This window comes from Vicugna pacos, chromosome 3 (genome assembly GCF_048564905.1).
Source record: "Vicugna pacos chromosome 3, VicPac4, whole genome shotgun sequence".
In the NCBI taxonomy this organism is placed as follows: domain Eukaryota; kingdom Metazoa; phylum Chordata; class Mammalia; order Artiodactyla; family Camelidae; genus Vicugna; species Vicugna pacos.
This window is the reverse complement of record NC_132989.1, coordinates 120,156,588-120,183,865: the sequence shown is the minus strand read 5'-3', so window position 1 is coordinate 120,183,865 and position 27,278 is coordinate 120,156,588. Positions and strand designations below refer to the sequence as shown.

At 62.8% G+C, this 27,278-nt stretch overlaps 1 protein-coding gene across 2 annotated transcripts; it reads left to right on the top strand.

Annotated features, from left to right (window-relative positions):
- Window positions 1-27,278, top strand: NKD2 (NKD inhibitor of WNT signaling pathway 2). Of its 2 annotated transcripts, none has more exons than XM_072951659.1 (10): window positions 1-218; window positions 317-352; window positions 681-753; window positions 22,019-22,079; window positions 23,125-23,252; window positions 23,636-23,731; window positions 24,417-24,564; window positions 24,946-25,030; window positions 25,503-25,630; window positions 25,763-27,278. In XM_072951659.1, the coding sequence occupies exons 3-10, from the start codon at window positions 697-699 to the stop codon at window positions 26,323-26,325; spliced, it is 1,266 nt and encodes a 421-aa protein (XP_072807760.1). In that variant the 5' UTR covers window positions 1-218; window positions 317-352; window positions 681-696; the 3' UTR covers window positions 26,326-27,278. The 2 variants fall into 2 exon arrangements, with proteins under 2 accessions (XP_072807760.1, XP_072807756.1); XM_072951655.1 differs by having other exon boundaries at window positions 653-753.

Below are 27,278 nucleotides of genomic sequence, written 5' to 3'. Positions count from 1 at the left end.
GTCGCCGCCGCCGCCGCCGCCGCCGCCGCCGCCCCCGCCCGCCGGCCCGCCCGCCCCGCGCCCCGCGGCTGCACCCGACCCGCGCCCGCCGGGTCCCTGCGGCCGCCGCGGACGCCTGGCCCCCGCGCTGGACCCCAGACCCGCACCTGAGCGCGGCGCCGGGAGCGCGGGCGGGCCGGGGCCCGGGGGAGACATGGGGAAATTCCAGTCCAAGCACGGTGAGATGCGGGCCGGCGGGCGGGAGGGCGGGCGGGCGGCGGGCGCCGGCCACTCACTGTCCCTTCCCCTCTCCCCCTGCCGTCCGGCCGCGCCGCAGCCGCCGCAGCCTTCAAGCGGAGAGAGAGCCCCGAAGGTGAGCGCGCCGGGCGGCCCGGGCGGGACCCGGGGCCAGAGCACGACGCGGGCCCTGCCCTCGAGCCCTCGGGTTGGGGGACGGTGCCGCGGGGCCTCTGGGAGCGCGCAGCCTGCGCCGCTCCGGTCCCAGACCCCGACCCGGGCGCACGCCTGAGCCCTGCGTCCCAGGCCCCCGCGGAGACGGGTGGGCGCGCTGGGCGGTGGGGCATCGCCAAGTCGCAGCGCCCCCGGGCCTCACTGCGCGTCTCCTTCCCTTCTCGGTGCCCTGTTTCCCGCGCGTCCGCCCACGGGGCCGCAGGAGACAGCTTTGTGGTGTCTGCGTACAGGAGTGGCCGCAGAGGCATGGAGGAGGTGGAGCAGCGCGGCGGCTGCGCAGAGCACAGTGCGAGGGACAAGCAGGTAGGCGTGGTGGGCCTGGCCCCACTGAGGCCAGTGGATGTGAGTACCACAGTTGCCCCCCTGGCTGGGACCCTGGGTTGAGAAGGCAAAGGCCCAGATGGCCGAGAGGGAGTGACTCCTGCTGGGCCAAGAGAGCCGGTCCCTTCCCACCTTCAGGTCCCGGGCGGGGGTCCAGTGGCACAGGCCTCAGTATCCCCCTCTGGCGCAATGGACAGCAGGGCTGAGTCCTGCTTTCCTTTAGGATGGATGTCCTGCACAGCAACGTCAGGCAGAGTTAAAGGCCACCCTGCTGCTCATGTGCCGTGTGGGTGACCGCTGGCCTGCAGGGAGGCTCCTGGGAAAGCCAGGCTCCAAACGAACAGCCGAGGCCACCCAAACAGCAGGGCCGGCAGGGGCCACAGGGGTCCCACTCAAGTGGTCTGTCCAGAAGCAGAGAATGCCCCGGCCTGGGGTGCCAGAGGGGCCCTGGGGAAACTAGACTGCACACACTGGCCACGAGGAGAAAAGGGGACGTCAGATGGGGCTCAAGTAGGTGGCCACGCAGACGGCTGAGACCCTCCTCGCCCACTGCTTGCTCCCCACCCACCCCTGGAGTCCACAAAGCACCAGCTCACAGGCGTGTCCACTCCCTTTACAGAAGGACACTCTACTGGCCAGCTGATAAATGATAAGTTTTGAGTGTATCTGTAAACACGGGTGTGGCATCCTGAGAAGGGGCCCAGATATGCCCTGAAACCACATACTAGAGTTGGTTCTTGCTTTCTGGGAGTGGAGTTTTAATCCCACATGTGTGAAGGTAGGAACTGCGTTTTAAAGTGCTTGCTGGGTCCATCTAGTGAGGTTGGACAGACTTGCGCTCCTCATCCCCTGGGATCGGGCGGGACCTCTGACTGATGCAGTCTGCCTGGGAGGTGGGTGTTGGTAACAGCGCGTGTCTCCTACAGCTCGGTCCTCCTGCTACGAGGAATTCAGTGGTCAGCGGCGTAGGCTGGCCCTGTTCTGCCAGCCGTGGGCCTGCGGCCTTCTTGGGAGGCGTGAGCACCATGGCCTGCACTGTCCATTCAGGCCCTGGAATCGCGGGCAGCGTGCTTGTGAACGGGAGTCTGGCCGCGGTGCAGCGGGGCGGCCCCCGCACCAAGGCAGGGCTTCCCTAGGGCGGCGGGCTCACGGAGAGCACGCCCTTGGAAACTGCGAGGTGGCAGGGACGGGGCTGTGCTGTTCTTCTAGGCCCACGGGGACCGCCCGCTTGGGGCTTTTTCGGGAGTGGTGAGGCGTGTGGCTTGGGTTTTTCCCTTATTATTCTGTTCTCTGCTGTGGTCTGAATGTGTGTTTTCCCCCAAAATTCATGTTGGAAACCCCCAGTGTCATGGTGTCGGGGGGTCCTTCCAGGAGGTGTTGGGACCTGAGGGAAGAGCCCTCATGTTGGGCTGCGTGCCCAATGAAGACCCCAAAGGGCTCCCTTGTCCTGTCGCCACGAGAGGTCATAGCCAGAAGGCAGCCTCTGGGTCAGAAAGGGGCTTACCAGGCGTGAGTCAGTCTGGGTTGTTTGGGCCGCCGGCGAAGTGAGACAGCCCCGGCTGGTGACAGGTTCTTCTAACACCATGATGTAGGAAGGCCAAATCTCAGAACAATAGATGGTCCTTTAAGTAAAATACATTTTTTCTTTTTCCACCTTTTCCCATCTTTCCCTCATATGGGCACGGGGCTGTGGTTTAGAACTCCTGGCCCAGGTGCCCCTCACCCCAGCACACACAGGCACCTCGCTGCTGTGTCCCTGTCCCCTCCCTTGCCCGCCACCCCTGGTTCTGCCCTGGTGCTCAGTCAGAGGACACTGGGCTGTCGAGTCTTCCCTCCCTCCCTCTTCTGGCCCTGCTCTTCGTGTGGTGTCCAGAGCCCCGTCCACTGTCCCTGCCTCCCCAGGTGATGCTTGGGGAAGGCCAGCACCCAGTGCCGTCTGCCTGGGGCCCAAGAGGGGACACATCCTCCTCTCCTGAAGGTGCTTCCCTGCAGGTCAACCCTGGTGGGTCGCGTTGGCACAAGAACTGTGGCAGGTGACCTGGCGGAGATCACGTGAGTGTCCAGCAGGTAAATGACTCTCGCCTGCCCTCGCCCGCGCCCCTAGGAATAGAGGAGATGAGGCTGATTTTGCCCATGGTTGTTGGTGCTGGCTCCCGGTGCCGGCTTGGCGCACGTCTGAAGCAATCTCTGATCCGTGTTGGTGTTTTCTGGGTGGGTGGACTGCCTGCCTCACCACCTGGAGGAGTCCTTGTCGATCCTGAGCTGCGCCGTATCACTCCATTGCCAGGTACCCCCAGAGGGTCAGCACTGTGCCGGGTGTGGGGGTGATGAGGATGGTGGCAGGAGTGGCCCAGGGTCTAGGAAGTGGCGTGCCTGACCTGGCACTTGTGCTGCACTAAACTTATGAGGAGCGCGGGGCGGGCTCATGGCAGCGGAGCAGCCGGGGTCAGGGTTACTGGTGGGGTCGGCACCGAGCAGCGGGGGTCCTGGCGAGGCTCTGTGGAGGTTTGCTGTCCCTGTCCTGGAAGTTCGTCCTTCTCCGCACACACTCGCTCCCCACGTCCCCGTCTGATTTCTCCAGCACTCCCTGAGGGGCGGGATAGTTCAGAAAACAGGAGTCACCAGTAACAATTGAGATTTTGTTGTGAATAGAACAGATTTCTGTTAAGTAAGCCTGAAAAGGGGACCTTCCAGCCAACTCTGGAGGCTCGTTTCAACTGAGACTTGAGTTGGGGGTGGGACTCCCCGTGGCTTCACACATGGCCCGGACGCCACCCAGTCCCCAGTCAGCACAGAGCCGTGGTGCGGGGAGTGACCACGCGCTGGCAGGAGGCACAGGGCGGGACAGCGTGTGCGTGTGCGTGTCCTGCCTTCTAGATGCCGTCTGGCCGCCGCTCGGAAGGAGTGATGTTGCCTGTGTGGCATTCAGCAGGCAGGCAGTGAGCACTGTGGCCACAGTGCGGCTCCACAGGCTGGCCCCTGATCTTCCACGACCTGCGCTCTGGGGACGCTGTGACCTCTAGAGTCCCAGCCCGTGTGGGGTGTCTGGACGCCATGCCAGGACCTGCCAGAGAGCGTCATTTTCTCTTAGGAGCCCACTATGCACTGGTCCTTGGGTACTGGCAGCCCTGTTTGGCCCAGTCATGAGCGAGGCTGACATGGACACACACGGAGGCTGGGGGCTCATCTGGATTTGGGGGCACTGACATCAGGCCAGGGAGTCCCTCCCAAGGTCGGGCGGCATCCGTGCCCTCACCCCACCCCTGCTTTAGGAACTGCCCATGGCCGCACTGCACCCACTAGACCGAGGATGCGCCAAGTGGTCCCAACTAGCCCATAGGGGCTGCCTGCGGGGGACCCTAGAGCCCCTGGAGGTGAGGACCCCTTGGGGGAGGCGGCTGCTCTGTCTCCAAGGGCGAGTGGCTGACCTTTGCCTCGTGTCTGCACCTGCAGACCTGGGTGGCTGCTGTCTGCGGGGAAGAGACCCCCGGGTTGCGGGGGTACAGGAGGTGGGGCCGTCTGTGGCCATGCAGCCAGGAGCATCTGACGCCCAGGAGGGCCTGAGGGCAAGTGGACGGGCCAGACCATGTGTGCAGCCCCGCCCCGCCGGGGTGCCTGTGAGGAGTGTGCAGGGACATGGACCAGGAGAGGCTGCCGGGCACCCCGACCTCAGGCAGGGGCAGTGGACCCACGCTGGCTGTGGGGGGCAGAGGCCGGGTGGCAGAGCCCGGCTCCCGCGGTAGGAGGGTGGTTGGAGGGGGCTCCTCCCCAGATGCTGGTCTCTCGAGATGCTTTCCTGGTGGCCAGGGTCGCTTCGGCACGTGAAGGCGTGCTTTCTCCTGGGCAGGCCTTGCGTGATACGGGCCCTCCACGTCTGCGTGTGCACTTGGGGGCTGCTCCCGAGGAGCCCCGGGTGCAGGTGAGGGGCTGTTCACGGAAGGAGGATGCGGGAGCGCAGGGACACCTGCCCTGGGGACGTAGTTCTGGAGCCGGGAGCTCACACGGCGAGAGGAGGGGCCCGTGGGACTGAAGCCGGGCTCTGTAACAGCCGACTTTGCTGCTGGGTGAGCGGAGAGTTCGACTTCCCGAAGTAAAAGGAGAGACCTGACGTCACCCTGCTCTCGTCAGGGATGTGACTGGCCACGTGAGGACACCCGGGGATGCGTCCAGGCAGTGCCTGTCCCTTCTCTCCTCATCTTTATGTGGGGAAAAGGCGTTTGGATGACTTTGGGGGGTTCTGTTGATGTTTCCTTTAACAATCGATGCTGGTTTGCAGTCTTCAGAAGTCAGCCCTCGGCCCTGGGAGCTGTCTGGCCAACCATGCCCGCTGTTAAGGGGGTGTGAGCGCAGATCCAGACGCAGGTGTCGGCGCGGCGTGCAGCCAGGCACCGTCTCGGCTCTCACACCAGGCGCTCCAGGCCGGAGGGCGCTGTGCCCACCCCCTGGGGTTGGCAGCCCCCAAGGAGCCAGGTGCCCAAGCAGACATGGCAGGCGTGAGGTCGCAGGGGCCCCTGCCCCTCCTCCTCCCTGAAGAAAGGAAGCTGTGGCAGCCGCAGCCTTAGCAGAGGCTGGGTTTGCCGACACCAGTCCCGGCCGGGCCAGAGTGCAGTCCCGCTCACGAGTCTGTGCGGCGGCCGAGGCTCGAGGGGAGCCATCTGGGTTGGCTGCACAGTGTCGCCGTCGGCGACGCCCGCATCAGAAACTCGCTGGGTTTGGAAGAAAAGCCTGTGGCATCTGGAAGTTCTCCAGGAACCTCCCCCAGCCCGAGGCAGGCCTGCCATGTGGATCCCTGTGGAGCCCTCTCCTGGGCGTAGGTCCTGGCCGTCTGGGTGGCCCCGAGGAGGGGGAGGGCCCAGCCTGCCTGGCCGACGTGCTGGTGACAGCCCAGCACCATGCGCGGGTGTGCTCTCCTCAGCGGGCCCGGTGCCCTTTCCATCCAGCAAGGCGCCCGTGGACATTCTGCGTGAGGGGGTGGGATTGCCAGTGTCACCGCAGAAAACCCGGCTGGTGTGAGCTTCCCAGGGGAGGTGGCCTTGGCGTCCGGCTGTGTCTGGGTTTCCTGGGGCCACAGTCACAGCAGGAACTCCTCGTCCTGGTCCTGGGGGCTGGGGATCCAGGGGTCCAGGCCCTCCTGCCGGGCCGTCCGCACAGGGTCGTTCCCGAGACGTGATGTCCTCTTTGTCAGAACAGCCTGCGGAGCAGGGTCCACCCTCGTGACCTTGTCCTAAGTGAGGACCTCTGCAGTGATCCCAACCCCACACACGGCCACGTCCTCAGGAACTCGGGGCACAGCAGCCCTAACAGGCCACAAGGTTTTCTCAGCTCAGAACTGGCTTCCACCTCCCCCCACCCTGGCCCCCTCCACGTCCACCCCGTACCGGCCCCACCGCTGCTGGGCTGTCCCTCTGTGACAGCCGAGCGTGAGGTGTCCGTGTGGCCTGACAACACGAGGCCATGCCCGCTCTCGGCCTCGGCCCCTGGGCTCCTTTTCCTGGCACTTTATTAACAACCATTTCGCTGTGCTTTTCTCCAAGCTCCACCCCTCCTCAGGCCCCTCCACATCCCTTGGTCCCGACACTTGGGCTGTCTGTCTGTCCACCCCGAGATGCACTCTCTCCACATCACTCACCCCAGTGTCACCTGGCGTTCTTGGCTCTGCTGTCCAGACCAGGCCAGTGGCTTGAGTCCCTGAACCAGTGCGTCCCCAGGATGGGGTCTCCTGGGGAGAGAGGACTGAGGAAGGCCTGGTCCGCAAACATCAGGGGCTCCCACAGCCACTCTGACCAAACGCTCCTCCACCCCGGCCAGGCGGCTGCTGCACCCCGGCTGCAGGAGCTGCCTGAGCGTCGCTGCTCCCCGCCAGGGTCCCCTGCTTCCCGGAGGTCCCCCTGGAAGGGCTTCTGGGAGGTGGGGCTGGGGAGGGGCCGCGTGCCTGGCTTTCTGGTTCCAGTGTCCAGAGCTAGAGCTGGCTGTAATCCTGCTGGCTGCTGTGCCTGGAGAAGGGCGGCTGCCTCTGCGCCGTTCCCCTGCCCCCTCCAGCAGCGCTCGTGAAGGCCCCCACCCCCCAGAAGCTCCCTCTGAGCCCTGAGTTCCTGCCCTGACTGGAAGGCAGAGAGCCCGTGGGCTGGGTGCTTCCCACACCCACGGCCTCGCCGTGCCTGCTGGGGTCTCTCTGCAGCTCCTGGCCTCTCCCCTCCCCCTTCTCCCCAGCTCCTCTCCTTTATGTCCAGACCTGTGGGAGGTTGGCCAACCCCGCCCGGAGGCCGGGGGCCCTGGCCGTCCCAGGGCTTGCCGCTTCCTCCTGGAGGCTTTGGGTGATTCCTCCTGCAGGGAGCTGGACCCCTGGTCTCACTTGTGGTCAGAAGACACTGGACGTTTGAAGGTAGATTATCCTGGAGTTTCTGGGACTTTGATAGCTAATCAAGGTTAGGAATGCCTTAAAATTAAATGTTTTGAAGTAATTATGTGAAAAAGCAGCCTCAGGCTCCCTGTTTTGAGGTCCTGGGGCAGCTGTGACGGAAACCACGAACTGGGTGGCCTAAGGCAGCAGCTCCTTCCTGTCTCTTGGTTCTGGGGGCCAGAAGCCCGACATCAAGCTGTCGGCAGGGCCGCACTCCCTCCGAGGCCCCGGGGGAGGGTCCTTCCTGCCTCTTCCAGCTGCCGGGGTTCCAGGCGTCCCTGGACGTGTGGCCACATCTCTGTGGTCTCTGCCTCCGTCTCTATGTGGCTTCTCCTTTGCATTTCTGTGTCTCTCCTCTCCTTACGGGGACCCCATCATTGGATCAGGGGCCTGTACTCAGCCAATCACAGCTACAGAGGCCAGCCCGTCTCCAGGTGAGGCCACACTCTGAGGTTCCGGGGGGGTGTGGGTTTGCGGGGCACTGGGAGAATGGTGTCTGGCACCGGGATTCCACTCAGACGTGGAAGGGGCTTGGACAAGGAGCGCCGGCAGCAAGGCTCTTCTGACCGGATCTGTGCATCTTCAGGTGATGCGTCCATCTGAGATCCTTATTCTGAGGCCGCCCCAAGTGTCCCCACGAGCGGCAGAGTTGCTCCATTTTAGTATTTGCTGATTTACGACTGTATCTCTGGATCGACTTCTAGGCCCAGGAAACCGGCCCCACACTTGTAGCATGAAGATAAGTTCTATGTCCTGGCACCAACTCAGGGACAGTCACCGTTTAGCTCCCAGTCACGGCTCCCAGCCTGTCGCCTCTCTGAGACGGATTCCTGATTCTGTGCAGCTGGCCTGGAGGGGAAGGTGGCTGGCAGGGCCTCGCCGAGAGCCCAGCCCAGCCCAGCTCAGCCCACACCCAGGTTGTTAAAAGCCGGGTTGTGGATGTGGCTGTGTCTGCATTTGAAACAATTTGATTAGCTTGCAGCCATTTTAAGAGCATTGAATTACTTCGCTTGAGAAGGAGACCTTGGGGGTCTGCTGTAGGCTGAGTAAGCTGCTCAACCAGGTGGGTTATGAAGGTCTCGGCTGGGTGAGGCTCCAAGCAGACACAGCTGCAAGGCCCCGGGTGGGCTGGGCTGCAGACCTTCCTGGGCCTTGCTCAGCAAGGCCTTGCCCGTTGGGGTGGACCTGCTTGCTCTGGGGGCTTCAGGACTGGCCTTTCGTGTGCCTGAGAGTCTGGAACCTGCTTTCGTGGTGCGGAGCAGGGTTCCACACTGCAGGGGCCCGTGAAGACTGGGACACAACTGCACTTGGCCCGTAAGTCCTCTGGGAACCCAGAAGCCTCCTGAGCCGCCAGCCCCATGCAAGCTGCAGATAAATGTCCTCTCTTCACTGGAGGAACTTGCTCCTGATGGGTGTGGGCACCTTTCCTGCCGGCCGCAGTTCACCCTTGGTCAGCTCACAGTCACTTGTCCGGAGCCTGCGGTCCCCCCACTGCCTCCCGAGCAGCCCAGGTGGGCTCCGTGCATCGATAGCCCCCTCCTGGAGGTTGAGATGGGGTGCAGGGTGGGCTCCACACCACGGTGGACGGCCAGGACCTGGACAGCGCCTGCTGAGAGCACTGTGGCCAACGCTGGTCCACTCCCAGCGGGCTTCCAGCACCTTTTTGCCAAGTAGCAGGTCAGACATCAGGGCCTCTGTATTTGGAAGCAATCTTGACCTTACTGCCTCTGGCCAGGAACCTGGGGGAGGTTGGACTGCCGTGGTCCCTCCCAGAAGCTGTTGCAGGTGCCATCCTGGGAGCTGCAGGCAGGGTGTTGGTGGGGGGAGCCCTGCTGTGGGGCTGCAGCCCAGCCAGCAATCTCTGTGGCCTCAGCCAGTCTGTGTGTCTCAAGGCCCAGCATCCCTGCTGGTAGCTGGGAGGTGGAACGGGATGCTCCTGGGAGGCGCTGTCCAGCGGGACCGGGCGTGGCCTATATCCACCATGCCCTTGACAGTCACCGCTGGCCACGTCTGTGCTTGGAACATGGCTAGTGTGGCAGGGAGCCGATTTCTAATGTGGTCTCACTTTAATAAATGTAAATGCATGCCACGTGGACAGCACGGCTCCAGAAAGCACCATTTGGCATCCAGCAAGCCCCATGTCTCCTTCCTCTGTGGCTGGAGTTTGGAGGCGGAGAGCCCAGGCCATCTTGGCGGGTGTCACTCCTGTCAAGGCCTCATCACCGAGGTGGGCACAATGAGTGTCCTGAGGGCATGTGCAAACCCTGCTCATTTTTGAACACTCTAGAGGCTTTGGCTTTTAAATTGGCAGGAGGCTTTTCAGATGTAAGAAAGCCAAGCAGATTGTAGCACTAGGGTTCTGCAGTTCCTGCTTTTGCGCGGCAGGTGACGCACCCAGACGTGCACGTGTGGAGGCATTCGGGGGCACCGACCACCTCCTTCCTTGCCAGGGCCACGAGCAGGGGGAGGCCACTCTTGGTGGTCCTGGGGCCCAGGGGACCCACCGCCACCTGCTTCTCGCGCACAGAGGTTTGTTGGCAGAGCAGCAGGAGGGCTGCCGGGAAGCCACCTCGCACCACAGATGAAATTGGCCAGGACACTGTGAGGCCCTGATTTGTAATCTGCGGTGGACTCTACTGCAGGGAGTGTGGGAGGGACAGTCAGTGCCTTGGGTCTTCCCACTGACGTGTGAGATCAGAAGTGCTGGTTTGTGGGTGAGGAGGGAGGGCAGTGAAAGGATGTCGTGGGAGGTAAAGTCCTGGGTCCGGACTCCACAGGCATCGGCGCTGACGGGCCATGTGTGCCTGGGAGTGGGCTGGTGGGGGGTCCTGCCCGAGCTGCCTGAAAAGCTGATGCTGAGGGGTGTTTAACCCAGCCAAGCTGGGGGGCTGTGTGTGTGATTTTCAGACGCGAGTTAGTGCCAGGTGGCGATTCCCCGGAGGAAGGAACCCAGCCAGGTGCCCAGATTAAAGCTGCAGCCTGGAGGCCGTGGTGTGGAACAGGGGAACCAGACAGCTCCCGAGGGCCCTGGCGACCCACTGGAGGGGAGGGGTTTGCAGAGAGTCGGGGAGCACCCAGGTCCCTGCTGGGGGCTGCTCTGCTGGTGTGTGAGAGGTCGGGAAAGAACCGCTGGGAAGGGGTGGCACCACAAGCCCTGGGGCTCGGGGGTGGGGGGCGGGGGGCGAACGCTTTGCTTCCGTCAATCAGAGCAGAGCAGGCAGGTCCTCGGAAGGCGTCACCTTCGCAGTGTGGCTGAGCACCTAGACTACAGGCTTAAAAGCAAACCTAAGGCCAGAAATCCGCACTCAGTAACAAAATACAACATTATTTGAAGGAATATAGCCAAATCCGGCACAGACAGCAGAAGTCACAATGTCCAGCACACAACCGAAATTTTCCAGGCGTGAGAAGAGTAGAGAAGTTACGATCCATCGCTGGAAGAGAAGCATTGCGTAGAAGCAGACTGAACCACGACCGTGACGATGCAACTAGCAGAGGGCGTCAGGACAGCAGGGACGGACGCGCTGCATGTGCTCCGGGAGGAGGAGGAGGTGTGGTCACGGGAGGTGAGAAGGGGGAGAGGGCGCTGGAAACCCAGAGCGGGCGTCTGGAGGTGAGAGAACCGTATCTGAATGAACAGTCCGCGGGCAGCAAGCGACACAGCGGAAGAAAAGATGAGTGACCTGGAAGCCGGATCAAGAGAGAGGCCGGGACGCAGCGGGGCAGGAGGGTGTCAGCCTTGCTGTGTGGCCCTGGTCACGGGGTGACCCCTGCAGGCCGGCCTCCAGCCGTCCACCCAGGAGAGTGATGCTGTTCACTGGTGCCTCCTTTCATGGAGGGCTTAGGTGATGTGCCCAAAGTCAGAGCACGAGGGACTGTGGGGCCGAGACTGCCCCCCTCAGCAGACTCCCGGTCCTGCTGTCCAGGCATCTGTGGCTCACATGCCGGGAGGAACAGTCAGGTGGCGCATCGGTGCATGAGAGAAGCCGGAGGGGATGTCCTCCGCTGACATGGTGGCCTGAGTACAGCGGGGAGGTGGCCCTGACAGAAGGCCTGACCTGGGGAGGGTCAGGGAGATGCCCCCGGCTCTCAGCTGAGGTGGCACGTGCAGGGGACTTGTGAAAATAGGGGAGGGAGGAAGAATGACCGAGGCCCACACCCATGCTCCCTCCTCCCAGTGTCCACATGGCTGCTTTCCAGACCTTGCGTGGCTCAAGGAGGGTTTGAGACGGCGTCACCCACTGGGGCAGCGGCAGTGCGCTGGGGAGGAGGACCCCACACCCAGCCACCTGCTGCCTCTCGGGAACTCCCAGCCCCGTGTCTTCCCAGCTTTGGGGAGGCAGGTTGGAGCCCTTTCTCTCCTTCCATTGGTTTGTCTGAAACAATTTAAGTTTCTCTAAACCAGAGCTGGCTTGGCCTTCAGGAAAGACATGCTTTTTGGTGTTTCTCAATGTCTCCCCTGAGGCCTGAAATGTGTTTCTGGCTTCTTCCAGAGCTCAGGGAGGGTTGAGGTGCGAAGTCAGCTGTGTCTGGGGTCCTCGTGCCAAAGCAGTGATGCCATGGCCCCTTGTCCCTGGGGTGGTGGGGGGCAAGGCGGCAAGTGCTCTCCCCACGGGCTGAGCCCGCCCGGCTGAAAGGCCTCACCTGGGGCTCTGCAGACCTGTGCCGACCTGTCTCTGGCCAGAGTGGCCACCCTCCAGGGAGGGAGCTCAGGCAACGCTGGCCTGCCGGCTGTGGTGAGATGGAACCACCTAGAAGTGCCTGGCCTGGTGCTCAGGGGCCCGGCCCTCATTTCCCGTCCTATGGCCTGTCCTGGAGAAGGACGGTGCCCGTCCTCCAGGTCCTGGGACAGAGGCACATCATGCCTGATGCGAGGCTTCGCGGGGACCACCCGGAGCAGGGCTGCAGGGCCTGGCGGGTCTCTTGCTCCTGGGCTTCAGCCTGTGCTCCCCAGGGTGTCCAGAACCACACAACTGCCCAGGCCTGGCACCGCTTTTGAGACAAGAGCATCATTTAACAAAGACGTTTTTCCAGACACCTACAGATGGCCAACGGGTACACGGAAAGGTGCTCAACTTCACTGATCATCAGGGAAATGCAAACCAAACCGCAGTGAGATACCGACTCCCACCTGTCAGAATGGCCATCATCAAAAAGACAGCAAATGACAAGTGCTGGCAAATGTGCTGACCAAAGGGGGCCCTCATGCACTGTTGGCGGGAACGTAAATGGGTACAGCATGAGGTTCCTCAAAAAACTAAAAACAGAGCTACCGTGTGACCCAGCAGTCCCGCAGCTGGGTGTGTATCCAGAGCAAATGAAGACACCAGTCAGAAAAGGCGCGTGCGCCTCGGTGTTCACGGCGGCTCTGCTGACAGCAGCCAGGACGTGGAGGCAGCCCGAGTGCCCAGTGACGGATGGCGGGACAAGGAAGACACGGAACACGCACACAGCGGAACGCCTTTCAGCCGTAAAATGGGTGAGATCGCGCCCTTGTGACCAAGGAATGGATGTGGAGGGCCTTAAGCCAAGTGAAATAACTCAGAGAAAGACAAATGCCACATGATCCTCCTAAACGTAGAATAAAGCAGACGAAGTCGAGCTCATAGGTACAGAGAGCGCGTTGCTGGTTGCTGGAGGTGGGGGGTGGGTAGGAGAAGTGGGCAAAGGGGGTCAAAGGGTTTAAAAGGGCACGTGTGGGTCTCCTCAGAACACTTTTTAACTTTCACACGTGGGGTCTCAACTAAATCGCGTTAAGGGTGGACTTTGGTTTCTGCCTGTAAAAGCAGCTACGGTTCCGTCCCTGCTCCTTTAAGACCCGGCTGTGGCTGGGGTGAGGGTGGGGCAGACTGCACTCCCCTTTGACCCAGGGGCCTGGAAGCAGCAGCAGAGCTGGTTGGAGGGTGATTACCTCCAGGGAGTGTTTCTACCTGACGCTAGGGGGGAGCTTTCAACGGAAGGGAAACCCTTATTACTTTTCTTCGTGTGGTTCAGCCCACTGGGTCCTGGGGCTGTAATCACATACACACCCGTGACTTTTCCAGTCTGTTTATCTCTGCTGCGGCCCGGACGTCACGTGTGAACGCACGGAGCCTTCTAAACTGAAAAAAAAAACCCATAAAATGCATGGAGTTCTTTGAAATTACTCTTCCTTTGAAATAGGAGACATGAGGCTTTAATATGAATGCAAGAAAACAGAAAGTCCAGTGTTTTTTCCTGAGAAATAATTCAGATGGAGGAAGATGAATCTGGGTTTGCATTTAACACCCAGGGGCGTTAAACTTCGTCTAAACAGAACGATGGCGGGTGCGATGGTTCAGGCGCATGGGGCGTGGGTCCTGTCAGTGGTGTCTGTGCTGTGACCTCTGCGGCCGGGAAGCTCCGAGGGCAGCGGCAGAATTTGGAAGCTCGATCACCCATGATTTGCCTTTTTCTGTGAAGTTACTCACTGCTAGCTCTGAAGACAGAACCAGTAGCAGGCGTGACTGGGAGAAAGTCAGGTCTGCAGATGAGCGGCAAAATGATCTAGTGTTAAGCTAAAACCAGAATTCCAGGGTGCTGAGAACTGAAGTCACTGAGGAAGTTCCTGGCGTACTTTATGGCCACTTCTCAGTTTTCTGGGGTGGAGATTGTGTGTGTGCGTGCATGCACGTGTGTGTTCACGGGTATGTATGTGTACATGCATGTGTATATATGTTCACAATAGGTATCTATGGGCCCACACGTGTGCACACATGTGTATGTTCGTGCATGTGTATACATGTTTGTGCATATGCATCTATGTGTATGTGTGTGCACTCACGTGTGTTCACAGTGTACACGCACATGTCTGTGTACATGTGTGTTCGTGCACATGTGTGTATGTGCTCGTGTGTGTGTGTGTGAGTGTGTGTACACATATGTAAGGTGTTTATATATCTTCTCACTGGCCTCCCCTTGGTTATGGTTTCCCTGCACGGGTCTCATGGTGGAGTTATTTCCCCAGCAGGTGGCCTGGATCCCCCCCCAGGAACTCATTCATAACCGTGCCCTGCAGGCCTGCCACTGGCTGAGCTGCCCGTGGTGTGTCGCCCTGATGTGTGTTTCCAGGCCCCCTGCACGGGCATAGCAGCCTTTCTGCGGCAAGGTCCGAGTGCAGGTCCTTGGGGACCCTCTCAGGGGTCAGGGTGTTTTTGGGGGTGACTGCCAACAAATAAACCTCCATAGACCAGGGCACGTGGTGTGTGATAGCAGAACTATGAACAGCTGTGGTGGGGTGAGGTGAGGATGGAGGTGAGCATGGAGACAGGAGCCATTTTCGCTTTCTGGCCTGACACAGGAAGCAGGTTATGGCAGCGTGCTGCCGCGGGAGGTCTACAGATGTTTATTTCAGGAGAACCTTTGATCCCCAACGACTGAGTTTCTAGATGTAAATTCCACATTTGGTTACTCAGCCTGGGTACACGGCCCTGACCCGGAAGCACCGATGGGCGAAGCCCAGGGATCTGGAAGCCTGGTGTGAGCTTGGAAGGAGGAGGCTGAAAGCCTGTGTGTGTTGTGCAGAAGCCGCGCCCGGATGCTGCGTGGTCCTTACTCTTTCGCTTTAAAATCAGAAATTCACAGCCACGTGCACAGTGGCCCCTGAATGGAAACCCTCTGTGGGCCTCACTGTGCCGGGACTACTGAGCCCATAAAACAGCACGTCACATTTGAAACTGTTCAGCCGCCGCAGCCGGGACTCCCACCGCCAAGCCGCCCTGGCGTCGCAGACAGACGCGCTGCCCCAGCGCCTTCCAGTCCGCTCTGCCGGCAGCCCAGGCGGAAAGTGCCTCCATCTCCCTCGCGGTGCTTCTGATGAGGAGCCCGGGGCAGGTGCACCCCCGCCAGCCCTCAGTCCTGCATTGCCAGAAGCCCCACCCCCGACTTGGTTAAAGAGGCCCCGGCGTTCTCTGCCACCTGAGGCCACTGTTCCCCCTCCACCTGCTGCCCCACCTGCCTCCTTCCTCTTCTTCCCCCCAGCCCTCACTGCCATCACCCTGCAGCACGCTTGACCTTTGACCCTTGACCCTGGTGCTTCTCCCTCTCCCCGCCTTGGGGTTTCTCAAGTCCCACCCCTTGCCTTTTCCCGCATGGTCCAGTTCTGTCCAGTGCGTGATGACCGCAAGCCTCCCCCACCCCTCACCCCACACCAGTCCTGTCCACGTCCAGTGTCCTGACAGCCCTGAGCAGGAGTTCAGGTGCCCCCGACCCCGGCCCAGGTCATCCTGGCCTGAATGTCACATTGTCCCCTGCTCCCCGCCCAGCCCCAGGCGCCTCCTAAACTGCCTCCCCTGGCCGTGCCCCTTTGCCGTGCAGGGGGCAGCCCACGGGGGAGCAGCTGGTGCGGCTGCAGAGAGGCGCCTGGGCGCCTGGGAGCACATTTGCTGGTGATGGGGTGTCGGAGGAGAGGTCCAGCTTGTTTCTGACTTTGGGGAGACACCTGGTGATGGCACCTTCTAGATCATATACGTGGCTCTGGGCATGGGACCTGCAGGCCCTGTGGCCCCAGACATCTGCCCAGCATAGAGACCAGCCTCTCCTGGGGGACCTGGGGAGCATCCCCGCCCTCCCCCAGAGGAGCCCCTCTCCCCTCTCTCTCCCCCTCTGTCTTCCTCCTCCTCGACCCTCACTTGGACTCCCATCCACACTGAGTCCCCTTCTGCCCCACTCAGTGCCCCTCATCTCGGGACTCGGGAATTCCCCCAGTCCGCGGGGGCGGCCGTCACGGAGCCAGGATTTCCAGATCCCTAGAGGTTTTGCACATGAGGCACAAGGCAGCTGCAGCCCCCGTGGAGGGGGTCACACCCTGTTTTCGGGGAAAGGAGGCGGTTCCAGGAGCAGTGGCAGGGGGACAATGGTCATCCCCACGTGGTTGGCGGCACAGCCCCACTCTCCATGGGGGACGCCCTGGAGACTTGTCACAGCAACACATCCTTGAGGCTGTTCACAGAAAGGAAACTGCGCTCTTGGTCCTCTGGACTCAACACCCACTGGAATTCTGAGCGGAGTCAATACCGGATGCGCCAGCCGAAGCTCCCTGTTCTTAGGGGTCTGTGAAGGGTCCACCTGTGGAGCGGACATGCGTCTCTCCTCCTTGCATCTCTCCTCGCGTCTCCAGCTGTGACCGTGGCTTTGAAGCCAGGCCGCAGTCTCTCTGCCCCCTCAAGCCAGAGGAGCTGGTCGTTGAGCTGGGGTTCATGGCCAATATATTTCTGCATTTGTCTCCCGCCCGGTTTCGGGGTGTAGCCCCCCTCGAGCATGTGCATGGTAAGAACCGCTCCTGCGTCCCAGCTTTGCTCCCCTTGAAGGACGTGGAGGCCGTGTGGCCAGGCAGCTGGTTCCGGACTGGAGACCAGTCACAGCTTCTGGACGACGCTGGACTGAATAGCAGCCCTGAACACGTGCTCATACGCCTTCCTGGAGCCTATGACTGACACCCGACAGAAAAGGGGTCTTGGCAGACGGGATTAAGAGAGGGATCTTGAGACGGAAGTTGTCCTGGTGGCACTGACTGCCCCCACGTCTCTCTGTGAGGGCGAGGCCGTGGGGCTCCGATGGACCACATGGGAGAGACTGTGCGACCACCAGCTGAGGTTGGAGGGACGCGGCCACAGGCCCAGGGACACCAGGGCCCCTGGGAGCCTGAGAAGGCAGGAAGGAGCCTCCCCGGAGCCTCCAAAAGGAGCTCCCGTGACACCTGGATACCAGGCTTCTGGCCCCGGAATTGGAAGAGGGTAAATTCCTTTTGTTTGAAGCTGCCCCGTTTGTGGCCATTTGTCACAGCAGCCCAGACGCTGACCTGCTGTCCCCCAGGCGCTCTATCCCTGATAGCTCCTGCTTACTGAAGCCCAGGCCCCCCGCACCCCTGTGCTTACTTGCACGGAGCACCTAGATTGAACTATGCTGGGTCTTCAAAGGGAAGCTCAGGGCAGGTTTCATCTGTTCAGAAAGAAGAGATGCCCACCCTTCTTGGGACAAAGCCAGGCCTGGACTAACCGCAAGGGCTGCCGCCTGGAGGCCTTTCGTTCTCCTGGAGCTTCTGGGGGGTGTGACAGAAGCTCTTGGGGGTCAGAATGTGAGCCCCAGGCCCGTTAGCCACTGAGCACCTGCCACAGACCCGTGTCCACGCCAGGACCTCGGGTGGATCCTGAGTTCAGAAGCCGAGCCCCCAGTGGATGCCGGACACACTCCCAGCCCGTGTCCAGGGCTGCCCAGCTGGCTCTGCTTGGAGGCATGATCACACGCCATGCAGCCAGAGGAAAGGGGGGGCCAGCCCGTGGGGTTTTCACAGGGGTGTCCCCTCCCTGGGGCCTCATGTTTCCAACAGACCATAAGGTTGGGCCAGGGCACTCAGAGGTTTTTAACCAGACTGTAGCAGGCAGACGATGGAGCGGGTCTTCTCACGGCACTCGCCTGGCCCAGGTCTCCATGGGGGCAGCAGTAACTCCGGCCGCCCCGGTTTCCTGGAGGACTTCCCGGGAGCCAGGAGATGGGAAACGGAGAGCTTTTGCTCTGTCAAGAGTGTGGGGTTTCCAAGGTCAGCAGGCGGCCCTGAAGACCCAGGAAGGTGATCACAGATGCACCAAAGTCTGAAGGAATATGTGAACGTTGACAGTGGAAAAGCAGATGCATTCAGGAGGTGGTTATTTGTGTCGTCGAAGGTTTCCCCTCCGATCACCGGGACATCCCCACGCCCATGTGGCCTGAAACAGGAGTCCATCTCCTGCGCCTCGACCAGGGTGTGTGTGGCCCCCCCAGACCTGGCACCACAGGGTGGACAGCCCAGCGCCGATGCAGGGTGGGGACCCCTGGACCTCCTGGGAGGCCGGGAGCTGAGATCTCGGGGGAAATCTCCGACGTCTCCGTGCCCATGGGCAGCAGTGGGAAACGTCTGGTGGGCCTGACCTGGACAGATGGGCTGTACTGGGCCTCAGAGCAGGACCTATCCAGGTCAGGGGCCACCTCCCGGGAGGACAGAGAACTCAGTTCTGTGCTGTGGCTCGTGAAGCAGATGGCCTCGGGAGTCTGAGTTTAGGACAGAGTCATGGCAGGCTGTGTGGGTGGCGGCCTCTGGGGGCAGTGACCCACGAGCCTGGGGTCTCCCCGAGAGCCCCTGCAGGGTGAGAGGGGCAGGGATGGGACCGTGGGGGCCCTGATCCCATCCCCGGGGCCAGCAGGGCGCCCGGCAGGCGCTGGAGAGTGAACGCACGATGCTGCAGGGCTGCAGGAGGTGGGAGCCAGGAGGCGAGGGGACAGCAGCCCAGGCCGGGCCCAGGGGTCAGCAGAGCCGACATCACATACGGTGCCAAGGACCCTCTCCAGGCAGGAGGGAGGGGCGAGGGTGGGGGCCAGAACGGAGTGACAGGCGGGGTTGGAGGGTTTTATATGCAGGAGACTGGGGCTCCTTTCTCGGGGGGCAAAGGGCATGAGGAGGGAGGTTGGCGCTGGGGGGGTTCTGCAGCAGGAGGGGCTCAGAGCAGGGCCGGGTGCACGGTTAGCACGGCTGGGGCATCCCAAGAGGGGTGGGGTGGTGCTGCGGGAGGGGGCCTTGCCTGGGGACGTTAGAGATGGGCGTCCGTGTGCACCCCAGTCTGGCTTGAGGGCCCTGGCTATCTGGACGCTTGGGAGGTCACCGGCGGGGAGCGGCCGCACTCCTGGCTAGCAGCCCTGCAGTGGGTCTCCGACGTTGCAATTAAAGCTCTCGGCCCTTCTGTGTCTCCAAAGCAGAACGGATTAACGGGCATTTCTGTGTGACCAGGACGGATTCGACTGAAGTCACCAGTCACAGGGACGAGCAGGGTTGCTTCTCCCACAGACGCCCTCTTTTCCCGCACGGGCCCCGCCCTGCGCCTCAGAGGTTGCTGCTGACTGGGGTCCACGCTGCGCCGTCTGACGTCGGGCTGAGTGTGGGTGAACGTTTCCTCAGATGCCCCACGCTTCCGCCGCCTCAGGGACCGTCACGGCTGGCCGTCGTGATCGCTGCGACCCCGGGGTCATCCCGGGCCGTCGGCATTGTGTCGCTGTGTCATTATTGTGTAATTGTAGCATTACTGTGCTTTTTGTTACTGTGGTGTTGGGAGCGTCTCAGGGTCCCACCAAGGGTCTGTGCAGACTTTCTGTCTTGAGCCTTCCGCCGGCCCAAAGCGTTTATACCCTTGTCTGTAACTAACACAATCGCCAAAAGCAAGTGCTCACATTATTTTAAAAACAAGATTGGAACGTATTTTTGAACTTTCAGCTAATTCAGCCTTGCGTGTTAGGGTGCCTGGCTGTGCCTGTCTCCCTTTGGCATCTCGGCTGCATCATGGGAGCGACTGAGACTCCCAGGCTGCAGCCCGCCGCTCGGGCTGCCTGCTGCCGAGCCCTGCGGGAGCTGGTCTCCGGGCTCCGGCCGTTTCACCCGTGACGTTGGCTCTTTCCGCAAGAAATGCTGTGCTCCGCCCGGCCTCAGATCCTTCCATCCAGAGTGGGCGGCTGCCGCCGATATGTTTACTTCTGTGATTGTAACCAGATGGGCGTGGGAGGCTCGGGCTGGGCTGGGATCCTCTGGAACTGTGCAGGGTCTGGGCGTCTGACCCCCGGAGCCCGGCTGGACGCCTGGAGAGGGCACGCGGTGGAGGTCTCTTAGTGATCAGGAGTTTTATTTCTTATTAAAACAAACTCCAGCCCATTTCCCACCTGGCACCCTAAGAAACCACAGAGGCAGCCTTGTTCTGAGGGGGTGACGCGCGTGGCGGTTCAGGGCAGCGATTAGGAGGGAGGAGGATGCGGGGGGGGGGCTGTGGGAGCTCCGGAGACAGACAGCAGGGGTCCCCCTCCTTCCTGGGCCCGGCGATGCCAGCTCCACCCACTCATCCCCTCGAAGCTCCGTCGGCACGGCAATGCTTCCTGAACGATCCAGGTCCTCCCGCAGTGGCCCTCGACTGGCCGGCTTCCTTCCCGCGACGTGCACGGGGTCCCCTGGCCCAGGGGGCATCTCGTGCAGACAAGCCTGTCTCTGCCCCCGGCTCCGCCCTTGCTGCAGCCCCAGCGAGCCTGTCGGGGTTCCCTTCCCGACACAGAGGGCCGCTGGGCTGGTCCTCAGCACACTGGGCAGCGTGCGCCCACAGTCACAGGCGTGTGTTCGTCTCCTCGTTCCCACATTCAGGTACTTCAGGGTGTTTTGTGTTTGTTGTCAAGGAACCTCGTCCTTCAAAAGGACTGGTCTGTACATCTGGGCCAAAACGTTACGGGGTTTCCATGGTTGGGCTTCACCTCATTTGTGCTCAAGCCTCAGACAGAATGAGCTGGAGGCGCAGTGCTGCATTTGAGGGCGGCCTGTGTCCCTTCTCTCCTGCCAATGGACATGGCCCCCTCGAGGGGGCTGGCGGGCCTGGTGCGAGGGTGCTGGGTCCGGCTGGTGCCACCGGCCCCGGTGAGAACCTGGGAGTGGTGACAGCGTCACGGCCACATGGAGCCTCCTGTTTCCTGCAGTGAGTGGGGCACCGCAGGCCAGAGTGAGGGTGCCGCCAGGCCACACATGGGGTCACATGCGCCCGATGAGCCGTGAAGGCGGAGGCCCCTCCACGTGTGGTCTCCCTGACGCCAGCTAGTCCCTGGACGTGGTCCCTTCTGGGTGGGCCTGAACACCTGGGCACGCCCTCCAAGGTCTGGGCCAGCCGGTCCTGGACTCAACCTCTTGGTGAGAATGCTCCCAGTTTGTCCAGATGACAAGGAATGCCAGCAGGATGATCTGAGACAGTACCAAACCGTGGAGGTGGCGTCAGGCCCTTCTGTGGACAGGGTGGGAGCCAGTCCCCTCCCCACTGCCTGTAACCAGGGTGGCAGCTGATCAGAGCCGTCCAGCAGGCACTGCAGGGACTCTGACCAAGGTCCCAGAGCACCTGGGATGTCAGGTGACCTTGTGGGGTGACCCCACTGGGCCTCCTGCCGTGCTGGGCCCGGGCCAGGGCCTGAGCCCGCGGGAGAGAGGAGAGACCCTGTGACCCGGCTGCGATAGTGCCCCGGGGCCTGGAGGGCCGGCGGGCGGGCAGCTGTGGGGGCCCACGTCCACATGCACACAGCCTCCCCTGTGCACCCCTGGCCGTGCTCTCAGCAGCTCCACACCCTCGGCAGCAGAAACGGAAACGCTGGGAACCAAGGCCTGCCCGGTTCCCGGGGCGCTGCCCTGCGACCGCCTACCAGGGACCGGGAAGCGGCCTGGCCACGCTGCACCCGCCTTCTGTGTCCGTGCTCTTACTTTTGTGGCCTGTCCCCGAGGACCACGTGAACGTCTGTCCTGTAGTTTCCCGGCGGAATTGTCCTTTGGATTTGTTGGAAGTCTGGTCCCATTTTTCCATAACTGCTCTTGGGGCGGCTGTGGAAGCGGGGGCCTTCCATCTGGGCCCTCGGCCGCCCGGGGGGGGGTGCCGGCCCCCGGGTTCACGAGTACATGGGGCAGCTCAGCCCAGTTCTTGTCGGGCTCCGGCAGGGGGTGCCACGGGCGGGCTGGGGAGCAGAGGGCGGGTGGGTCTGCTCGCAGCCTGCTGTCTTGTTCGGCACCGCCTCTCCTGGCAAAGACTGGCAGTGAGCCTTGTTCTCAGGGTGGCCGCGCAGTTGTGGGCACTGTTGCAGGCGCCCTATCTAGTCCTGGAGACAGTTCTGATAGAACCGGACAACACCATGGGACGTGCGTTTGTTTTACTTTAAAAAACCCAAGGCTTAGTGAGGTGTGGGGAGGTTGGCGTTTCTGGATCGTGATTGCCTGACACCCCAGGGCGTGGGGTTCGGTTCGGTTCCCAGATCTCGTACTGGAACGTCCACAGTCTGCCCTGTTCTTTCTCCCTGCAGGAGCTGCCCAGCGGGGACCCCAAGGAAGGACATTTCCGGGAGGACCAGGGCCCACTAGAGGGTAAGGCTCAGCATGCTGTGTTAGTGTCAGGCTGTCCCAATGGTCAGCATGTGAAATGCAGCCACCCTGAGTGGCCCCCATGCACGGGCGTCCGCGGTGGAGGGTCCTCTGTGCGGCACGGCAGATGGTCACCAGGCTTCTCTGGGGGACGGGTCCCAGGGTGAGTGTCCCTATCGTGTGGGCAAGGAGTCGCTCCGGGTGCCAGGAGGCCAACCAGCAGGGCTGCTTCAGAGGGGCCCTGAGAGCCCTAGTCAGGAGCTCGGGCACCGAGCATCCTCCTGGCAGCTGGACGAGTGCCATTGGCAGGTGCGAGAGGAGCACACCCGGGCGCCCACCCTGGGGAGCAAGTGCGCCCGGGAGCAAGAGCTCATGGTCCACCCTCACCCAGAGGTCAGGGAGGGTGCTGCCCAGTGCACAGGCCTCCGTGGACTCGGGTTGAGGGTTGTTGGGCGACCGGGCCGTGTCGCTGGGCAGGGGAAGCCAGACAATGCCGTGATTCTCCTGGGGGCCCCGTGGGCAGGGACCTCCTTGTGGGCCTGCAGGCCTGCCTTCTCCCGGCCCTGTGCTTCGAAGCGACTGCTGGCCAGGTGGGGCAGAGGCAGAGAACACACCTGACCGTGACTCAGCCAGGGTGGAGGGAGCTGGGGACACACCTGGCTGTGGCTCAGCCGGGGCGGGGGGATCTGGGGACACACCTGGCCATGGCTCAGCCGGGGCGGGGGGATCTGGGGGCACACCTGGCCGTGGCTCAGCCAGGGTGGAGGGAGCTGGGGACACACCTGGCCGTGGCTCAGCCGGGGCGGGGGGAGCTGGGGACACACCTGGCCGTGGCTTACCTGGGCAAGAGCTGCTCAGGTCTCTTGGTGCCTAGTGTCTGGCAAGGCCAGGTTCTTGGCTCAGAACCGTCCTGGAGGGGCCCAGAGGCTCCGCAAGGACTCGGGGGCTCTCGGGCCACCCTTTCCCACGCTCTCTGCCCTGCAGCATCAGCTGGGCTGGGCCTGGGCGGGCGGCCCTTCTCACCTGTCTTGTCGTCTTGTCGCTGCAGTGGTGCTGCCGCCTGAGAAGGCTGAGGGCCGAGAGGGCCTGGGGCAGCTCTTGAGCCCAGAGGATGGAGAAAGAGCGGCAACCCGCGAGGGCCCCCGAGGCCTGGGCAAGAAGCGCCTGAACGTTGACGTAGGTCTTTGCTCCTGCCTCCCTCGTGGGGCGGGGCCGACGGCCGGGATGGACGTCCCTGCGCCCTGCAGCCTGGGCCGCTCCCCTGAGGTTCAGCGGGCTGGGGGAGTTACAGGGCCCTGGGCTGGGCTGCTCCGGCGGGCAGGCTTCAGGGGTGGAGGTGTCGCCGTGGCTAGCCAGTGTGATGCCAGGTACTGAGCGATGTCCCCGGGCGTCCCTGCAGCACAGGGGAGTGACCCAGAAGCTGACTTCACAGACCATCCCGTCTCCCCCACCCGCTTAGGAGGGGAGGGGTCCGTTTTCCTGGAGTGAGGCGAGGCTCGGGGGTCCCTGCCCAGGGGTGAGGCCAACACTGCTGCCTCTGCCCCTGTGCACCCCCATAGGCGCTCCAGTGTGATGTCTCAGTGGAGGAAGACAGCCACCAGGAGTGGACGTTCACCCTGTACGGCTTCGACCACAGTGGGAAGGCCACCAGAGAGGTGACTCACTGTGTCTGCATCAGACCGTCCCCGCGAAGGGCACTGGTAGCAGACGGATGACAGTGCCGGATCTCTGTGATAGGGAGATGGGCTGAGCCTGCCTAGGGTGGGAGGAGAGGCCGGGACACTTCCCAGGAGGCAGGCTGGGGTGGGTGGGTGGGAGGGGAGCCACCATGGTACCCAGGTGATGGATGGAGCCGGCTGGAGTCCGTGTCACCTCCCGTCACCCTATGCAGCCTGCATCTGCCCTGGCCAGCAGCCCCTTGGCCAGGCGGTGAGGGTCCTGGGAGTGTCCCTGGTGCTCGGTTCTGCTGGGCTGTGTGTCTTGGAGGCACATGGTGCTCCTGGAAAGGAAACAGGCACATAGGATGACTGAAATAAGTGTGTTTATGTTAAAAACAAAACTTTGATAGTTTACCAGGTTGCTAATTTCTTTGAACATGGATTCAGTTTGAAGTTTACAGAGTCAGAGAGATGTGCCTCCAGCAGGGCCGCTGACTCGGGCCTCCCGGTGCCCGCACCAGGCTGAGGAGGGCTGCTCAGATGAGCTGCCGTCTCGCCGCGCTCTGTCAGGATGCTGAGCGAATCAAACAGGCAGGCAGCCTGGAGGCGGCAGCGGGCAGCATGACTTGGGCAGTGTCCCCTCAGTCTGCCTGTGTCCATGACACACCCATGCCACCCTTAGGACATGTCCAGCCTGATGCACACCATCTACGAGGTTGTCGACGCCTCGGTCAGCCACTCCTCGGGCAGCAGCAAGACCCTCCGTGTGAAGCTGACTGTCAGCCCGGAGCCCTCCAGCAAGAGGAAGGAAGGCACCCCCACCGGCCAGGGTGAGGGCCAGGGCTCTGGGGCTGCAGCGGCCCCCCAGATCAGACGCCAGAAGACCCTGCTCTAGATGGCCGCCCACACTCCCTGCAGCCACCCCTCCTGCCCCCGGCCCCCACGCTGCGTTTCCCCATCGCTCCTAACTCCTGCTCACTGCGCCGTGGGCTCCTTGTTAACCGTGTCTGCTGTTCAGTGTCCCCATCAGGACAAAAACCTCTGTGGTTTCCTGAACATGGAAGGCGGGGCTTGGCATCTGGCAGGGCCTCGAAACTGTTTGGTGAAGGAATGACTGAGGGCGTGAGTACTGGAGAGAGAGAGAGTGAGTGAGGGAGGGAAGAGTGAAGAGGGATGGAGAGAGGGAGGGAACGTATGCCCGCCTGTTGCAGACCGGGAGCCCACGCGCTGCAGGACAGAAGGGGAGCTCACCGAGGACCCCAGGGTGGCGGACAAGAGGCTGTCTGCGCACGTCAGGTGAGGGGCTGGGATCCAGGTCCACCCTCCTCAGATGGGAGCAGCCCACCCTGTCCTTGCTGCCCACCGGCCTCAGGGGCCGTCTGCTCCAGGTGGCCCACCAGGATGGGCACCGGGGTGCGGAGGCCTGGACGCCGGCAGGGAAGCCTGGGCACGCCCTACAGTTGGGGTGGAGGCCAGCGCTCGGGCCGGGGCCGAGAGGCCGGGGGCGTGGAGGGGAGCAGTGGGTTGGCCTGCAGACGCCCGGTGCCCTTGCCCCGGCGCCCTTGCCCCGGCGCCCTGTGGTCCCACTCCTGCGCTGTGGTGGTGACTGGGGTGGCGGCCGCAGAGCCCCAGCAGGTGTCCCAGGTGAGCCCAAAGACAGCACAGGCCAGTGGGTGCGACTGTGGTTCTGGTGGTGGGAGCCTCTTGTCCCGGTGGGGGTGCTGGTCGGAGCCTGAGGAGTCAGGATTGCTCCCTGTGCCCCACGCAGGAGGCCCAGCGCGGACCCCAGCCCCTGCTCCGAGCGGGGGCCGTACTGCGTGGATGAGAACACTGAGCGGAGAAACCACTACCTGGACCTGGCTGGCATCGAGAACTACACGTCTAAGTTTGGACCCGGTAGGTACCGGAGACCCAGCCCCCGCCCTGCGCCGCCTCCAAAGGTGGGCTCAACAGGCATGTGGGCGTGGGCCTGGTCCAGGTGAGATGTCCAGGCCCTGCAGAGGGCCTCACAGGTTCCTGTGTCCTCAGGGTCCCCCCCAGGGCAGGCCAAGGCCCTGCACCCCCAGACCAGGTCCCGCTCCCAGGAGTCGGACGCGCACTCCGCGCACCACCGCCGGTGTCCTGCACCGGCCGACCGTGCCCTGCTGGCCGCAGAGCCTGTCCCCCGCGCCCTGGACCTGCAGCCCCGGCTGAAGGGGCAGGAGAAGCAGTTCCTGAAGTCCCCCCCGGGTGCGGGGAGGCCACCCGGGGCGCCCAGCGGGGCGGGGAGGCCCGGGAGAGCCTTCAGCTACCACCCGCCACCACCCCCATCCCAGGCCCCCCCGGATGGCCACCGCCTCCCGCAGCCCCCGCCCCAGCCCCCGCCACCGCCCTGCGGCCACAGGCGGTGCCGGCAGAAGGGCAGGGAGGGCCCCTCGCCTCTCAGGGCTGCGCTGGGCCAGCCCGCGGTGCTGGAGCACGAGGTGGTGCGGGACCTGCCGCCCCTGCTGCTGGGCGAGGCCTGTGCGGTGCCCGTGGTCCAGCGCCACGAGCACCACCACCACCACGAGCACCACCACCACCACCACCACCACCACCACGCCCCCTCCTAGCGCGGCCCCGGGCGCCGAGGGCCGCTCGGAAGGGCCCTTCTTCCCTCGGCTCCTCCCGACGGGCATCCCTGCCGCTGACGATCGTTAACAGCACACCTGCGCTCACAGAGATGCCTGAACCTGCTTTCGTCATGAAACCAAAGTACAGCCCCGCGGCGCCACTGGGTCTGCTCAGACGTTCTCGGCGTGTCTTCCTCTGGGGCCTCGCGCTCGGGGTTCTTCAGCTTGTGGGGCCGGGGGGTGGACTTGTCGCCAGCCCTGAGTGGGCAGGGAGCTTCGTAGGCCCCCGGGCTCATCGTTCTTGAAGCCGGGAGCCGTGGCCTGAGCAGCAGCTGCTTCTCCGGGCCCACACGTGCGGTGGCCAGTTCCGCCACACGAGGCCGGCACAGATCACAGAGGAGAAGGGGGCCGTGCGGGCGGGCGGCGGGCGGCCTAGGAGGCTCCCCAGAGCGCGGCAGAGCAGTCAGGAAAGGCGGAGCTGGGAGGAGGGTGCCGGCCGGGCTCGGCCTCAGGGCAGCGCCGCCAGCACCGTAAGTGGACACAGGTGGTCAGCAGGGCCGGGGAGGTGAGGGCTCTTCCTGAAACCCACTCGCAGACAGTTGGGCAGTAGGTGGGTGTCCCCTCCTCTGTGGACTCGAATCTGAACCATCGGGTCCTCGGGACACAGCTTCAACTTTGGACAAGCCTGAGTCCCTCCGGGAGGTCGGGAAGAGGGTGGCAGACCAGCAGGAGTTCCCAGAGCACGGGCAGTGCTGGTCCTGGGCCTCAGCCGGGGGCGTCCCCGGGGTGGGAAACTGCTGCCGCTCCGTCCGAGATGAGAGACTTGTGAATTTGTGCAGCTGGCTTTGTCCTTGGCCCCTCGGCAGTTTTCAAGGATAAAGCAACTTGGTGGTTGACTTGTGATTGAGTTTTTCCCAGTCATAATAAAAATATGTGCGTTTTGTAACATGTCA